The sequence below is a fragment of the Notothenia rossii genome (genome assembly GCF_949606895.1).
Source record: "Notothenia rossii genome assembly, chromosome: 5".
Classification (NCBI taxonomy): Eukaryota; Metazoa; Chordata; class Actinopteri; order Perciformes; family Nototheniidae; genus Notothenia; species Notothenia rossii.
In genome coordinates this window covers 66,181,399-66,187,398 of record NC_136903.1, presented here as the reverse complement: position 1 = coordinate 66,187,398, position 6,000 = coordinate 66,181,399, and the positions used below count along the sequence as shown (strand labels likewise).

Sequence of the window (6,000 nt, the reverse complement as noted above, 5' to 3'; positions counted from 1 at the left end):
GATGGAATTTTCCCTTTTTTATGAACGACATGGTTAAGTCCCCACATTTATAGTGTCAAAAGATCATATATGTTTTTAGATCTGTTGACGACCCATCATCTATCTGAGCATCAGTATCTTCCCATCAGCAGTTACCCTGTAGGGTGGATTACATTGAACTCTTTAGTCGTGTCATTATTGCTGCCCACAGAAATGCGTTTCTGAATGTATTTTGCCATTACGCTGCCAAACACAATCTCAAGTTGCCCCTAATATTCGTCAACTTTATTGAAAATAGCCTGTTTTCAGACTCACGTGCAGTGAAGCATTGAGAGGCCAGCTGTTGTAGAAATAACACAAGTCTCCTGTCTTCTAACAGTTAGGAGAGAAGTCCTTAGCTATGGAAACTAAAGTCTCTGCTGGTATTGGTATTATTTCAAAAAGTAATCAAAGAAAAGTTTATTATTTTTCCTCCTGTATGTGTAATTCTGTAGTATCTATCTATCTATCTATCTATCTATCTATCTATCTATCTATCTATCTATCTATCTATCTATCTATCTATCTGTCTGTCTGTCCATTCATCCATCCATCCATCCATCCATCCATCCATCCATCCATTCATCCATCCATCCATCCATCCATCCATTCATCCATCCATCCATCCATCCATCCATCCATCCATCCATCCATCCATCCATTCATTCATTCAAAACGTTTCTCTTTGAATGATTTGCAAGAGTTTACATCTATATTTACTTACGTAAAATGCATGCATATGTTGGCACTTTCCTAAGGCGTCCGAGAGATGCAAACACGCAACAGTAGCCCAAAACAATTCCAAGAGGAGAAATGTTTTTTTAAACTGCAGCACTTTTTTGTTGTTGGTGGTTATAACGTGTGTGCACCTGTCAGCCAAAGCACTTTACTATATTTAAAGGCATTTTACTGCAAAATCAAATACAAAAAATATACTTTCATGTTATGATTTTATATACTAATTTCATGATAATGAGTCAAAAGCTAAATTGATCTCTTGTCATGCTTTTGGTGTTTTTAACTATGAAGGAGAACTCCATTCCTACCAGCCGCATGCTTCACAGTCAAAGTCTGCACAGTTACAGTGTGAAGAAGCTGAAGGATGAGTTTATATTAACCTCATGAGAGAGCTTTGGAAACTGTGTCATGTGAACTATCATTATGTTAGCGTTGTCCCATTCAAATGACCAATATTTAAATTGTACAATCCTATAGGATTAACAGTGTTACTATTTACTTTAGAATTAGCTGTTAGATGGAGAACATTAACAGGGAGAAATGTCTTCTGTTTAATATAGAGAGAGTATATGCTTTTTTTCCTCTAGTACATGTAGTACAACAAAAATGTTGAATCCTGCTCACCGTATCTGTAACATCATGTGGGACTGATTATTTCAGTGTGAGGGTCTCGAGAAACAAAATAGAGGTTATGTGCAGCTTGCATTGGCCTCGGCCCACTGATTTATTTAATAAGTACTCACATCAGGGTCTGCAGTGTCTCTCATGCTGTTTATAGATTTTTATTTGGCAGCCAGCAGAAAAACGGTTCTGTTTCTATTTTTGTATTCAATGTTTCACAATTGTGTGTTTGGTTGTGCATTGGAAAGTGATGCATGCTGGATTAATATTGAGGGATTCATACTGACCGTTGAAACGTTTGCAGCATGGAAAATTGAAATGTGATACTGATACTTGCTGATGTGGTAATGCAACATAATAGACACCATTTTTATATTTAGTGCCTCTACTGTGACATGTTTCCATGCTTTAATGTTCAAAAAGCCTTTTATTTTTCTCATACTGCCTGTGCTGCAGCACCTCTTTTCACCCTCTGTCTGAAACCAGAGCTCAGTCTGCTCTGATTGGTTAGCTGGCCGGCTCTTTTGTGATTGGTCAACCACATAGAGATGTTTCGCCCCTTAGTCTATCACGTACAATGTGTTGAAACACTAGCCAATAGAAGCGCAAGTGTTACATAGTGATGTCACCATGTTACAAAGGCAAACAAAGGACTCCAATGGAGGCTTCAGGCAGGGGAGGGGGGGGTCGTGTGATTTGGGCCTTTGCAGACCATTTATTTTAATCGTTTATTTAGTAGGGACAATGCACAGTAATGAACACTTAAAACACTCAAAAGTGTCAAGCGTAACAGTGCCAGATTTAGCTTTTTACATACATTACATTACAACAACCTATACAACTCACTACAGGTAAGGGAAACCCCCCCAAAAGCTTTAAAGGGCCCTTTAAGGGACTCATCACTTTGTCACACCAGTGTTCTTGGTTAGTGCTTCATAGTCGCATGACATATTCCTCATTTGTTGCTAACAAAAGGGGAGAAAATCATCAACAGGAGTGTGTGTCATGCAAACCCGCAGCCTCATGAGACCAAACATTGAAGACACCTCATTCTGTCTCTGCTGTGAGAGGATGATATATAATCTGTCGTGAATATTTCAGTAACTAGCATTTGGGCATTTAGCACACTTGCAAAGCAACAACTGTTATTTCAGAGCCTTTTGTAAAGTGGGCTAACAGTATGAGAGAGGCGAGGAGAAGATGATAGAGGCTGAGAGATTGCTGCATGCAGAGGAGCTGGTTTGAAGTAGCAGCAAACCTTTCATTTGAAATAATTTCATGTTTCCCTCCAACAATTCTACGTTCTGCCAGAGCTATTATCAGAGCAGTGGTGGCAACATATTATTCAGAGGATGGCAGCTATTCTCTTCTTTCTTCAGGGCGGACAGACTGTTTTTGTTACATCACATTATTAGTTTACAAGAGGGATGAAATACCCGTATTCACAAAGAAGAACTGCCGATAATTTATTTGAAGATAATGCAAATGTGCTCATGTGCCATTCTGTATGCATTGCATGAGAAAATGAAAGCATCTCGCCCTTTATTTTTTAAGCTTATTAAGGAAGGAACCATCTCATAAAGGAAATCTTCTTTCAACAGAATCACACAAACCCGGAGTTGAAGTTTGAAAACATTTTTAATAGAAATAAAATTTTGTATAAAAAAAAAATAAACATGCTTCACACACTTCATTAGTTTTCATGAGGTTTTACAAATACATATTCAGATAGCCAGGCACTGTATCTTTTTGTACATTTCCCCCAATTTTAGGATATGTCAGGACATAAAGCAGACATCATCAATCTATTTAATAACATACATTAACTTGCCATTTAATTTGGTCAGCACTCACATTTTATTCTGCAACACAAATGGTGTTGAAAGTAATACAGAGGGAGGCATGAAGAGCAGCATTGAATTTACAACACAAATGACCCACAATGTTTTTCCCCAAGACATTAGAGGGCTTTTATACCGCACGAAGCCAACAATTAATCTGTTCAGCGAGCTGAGAGCGATTAATAGATATATTGTATACTTTTGCTATCAGATTTTCATCTGTTGAAAAGCCTTACACCTCCTCCTTATCATGAGAGTGCCTGAGGAGGACATGTAGAGTAATGAATGTTCTCAATAGCTGGTACATTATGGATATCACCTTCAGGTCATATTGCACAATCCTCTCAAGGGCATACTTCATCTTAATTCTCCTGCTAATGGATGTACAGCTAAGCTTTACCCTTACACTACGTGTGACCAAGAGAAAAGCTGGTGGCAGTGATGGGGGGTGTGGGGGGGGGGGGGGGGGTCATCCTGGACCACAGCTGACAGTTACACCTCCTGGATAAAATACGGTTGATTTTAACCACGGGCTGCTGTTTGAACGCACATACAGGTATGTGGAGGGCAGTGGCAGCCTTGGGCTAGCTGGTAATACAAATCATGGCCTCATTTAAGCACAGATAAATAATCACTCACTAGACCTTCACCATTTGAGAACAGTTTCAACGTACAACGGGCTCACGCCCAAACAATTGTTAACAACGCTGCAACAGATTTTAAAACGCATTCCAAATATATATATTTTTTTATTTTTTTTATTTTATCAACACAACACAGGATTTTGAAACTGGCATGCGCAAAATTGGCAGAGACCGTCTTAGAGTCCTTCTTTATGAATCCTGGAAAATAAAAAAACATGGAGTTCGGTTCAGATTTGTTGCATTGTTGAGATGATCGCCCTTTCCAGTAGTTTCACTCATGAGACCAGATGACATATAGAAAGAAAAACAAACACAACCCTCCCCCCTTGTCCATGTTTTCATGCCTTTTTGGTGTTGATTAATCCCTTGTGATGCCTTGAGGGTTTTCAGAGAGATTACGGCTTTTCAAAACTGGCAGACGACACAGAGAACACCTGAACATATTCTTGATTTTAGTTCAGTTTCCGTCAGCACGGCTCAAGATAACGGAGAAGTGTAGGAAAGAGGACACAGCGGAAATGTAAACACTCAAAAGTAAAGCTCCGTCCATCAGTCTCCCGGCCTCTGCCATGCAAGTATTTTTTTTTTTTTTTTTGTGTATTCTCTTGAGGCAGACAGAAGATGGGACTTTGCATTTACTGTTATCTGTTCCCTTGTCTGTCGGTCCCTGTGATCTCTCCTCACTTCACGTCTTTGGGCAACGCCTCTGTGATCTCCACCCGTACAATGACACATCAATTTTTTATGCCGGCTGTGTGAAAATCCACTGCGTGTTTTTATTGTAAATCCTGAATTATGATGAAAACCTTTGTCCCTTAGATTGCATGATTGCTGTAGCTGATGTATGTTTGCTTTGTTGGGTAATCTGAAAGAGAAAAATTAGATTAGAATGAGGTCAAGTTGAACCGTAGTAACCTGTGAGATAAGAAAGACTTCTAAAGGTGGAGTGGGCGTTTTGATCTGCCTTTTTTTTCCTGAAGTAAAAAGAGGAAATGCCAAATAGTGCAAACATGTGTTTAGTCCTAATGCTGCAGTGTAGCAAAAGCCAATTCAATTCTCTAATAAATCCTCAACTCTGGCTTTATTGTTGCCCTCCCTAAATGTCTGTTCTACCTACAGCAGATGGGGGTTTCAGTAAAGCCTCCTGCCCCCCCACACCTTATTTTCCTTCAGCCATCAGGCTTCAACTTCCCGATTGTCTCCGCGGACCGTGTTAGCTGATTCGCTGGGGTGGAGCAGATAAATCCTGACATATCGCCCACCAGATCTCGGCAGTTGTGGGCGCCGGCCCAGACAGGAATTTTTCAATTTCATCAAGCCATATATCCACAGTGGCGATGACAATGACGAATGGTGCTTATTCAAATAGCCATGCACTGTAAAGCCCTGTAAACGGTAACCCCATCAGAATAAATTGCTGCTGGCTATCAATACTGCCTTTGCCTTCTCGCCACTTATTGTAACAAAAGGCCCTATTAACCCTTCAGGGAAACTTAAAGCAGTGGAAGGAATGAATGTTGCACCGTGTGTTTACATGTGGCAATTCCGATTGGCCCCACCCCCATTGTTGCATTGTCACACAGTTTATATGGATTTCTGTTTTCTGTGTTAACGGGGAATATACGGTTAGCTCTTTTATTCTACTGCGAAGGGAAACATTTCTCAGCAGCGTGGGAAAGTAAGGAGTAAACAGCTTTTAAATGTGTGACAATAGGCTCCATTTCCTTTTTATAACAGGCCAGACGCAGCAAAATCATATCTGACATGACCCGTTGAACCGTTCTCAAACGGCGAGCTGATGAAGAGCGTTTTGGACGCCACATGAGTCATTTCTGCTGACTCAATTACTCAAGTCATCATTTACTTTACGTGTGTGTAACTGATACAGTCGCATAATTGTATTGATAGTCAGATTTGTTGAGGGCACGTCAGAGGCGCTCAGCTGTTTCAGATAAGAGTTTTAACTCTGACTGAACACAATGATTTTAATAGTTGTTCTCTGGATTATTATTATTATTTAGATTTATTGTTTTTTATACAGTTCACATTGTTCTAGAACCCAAGGTGAGGTCTTGAAATTAAGTGTTTTGTTCAAAACACAAAGATATTATATTTACACATAAAAAGTTCCATATACT

At 39.6% G+C, this 6,000-nt stretch overlaps 1 protein-coding gene across 3 annotated transcripts in view; it reads right to left on the bottom strand.

Annotated features, from left to right (window-relative positions):
* Window positions 1-3,002: 3,002 nt before the first annotated feature.
* LOC307041993 (metabotropic glutamate receptor 4-like) overlaps window positions 3,003-6,000 on the bottom strand; it is a 211,834-nt gene continuing 208,836 nt past the window's right edge. For 2 of the 3 annotated variants that reach the window (XM_079685624.1, XM_079685626.1), the window contains one exon: window positions 3,003-4,060. In XM_079685624.1, coding sequence (XP_079541750.1) covers window positions 3,900-4,060 — 161 coding nt within the window. In that variant the 3' untranslated portion in view covers window positions 3,003-3,899. Of the gene's footprint in view, window positions 4,061-4,390; window positions 4,728-6,000 lie in introns of those variants that run through there. The other variant, XM_079685625.1, reaches the window with a different exon arrangement.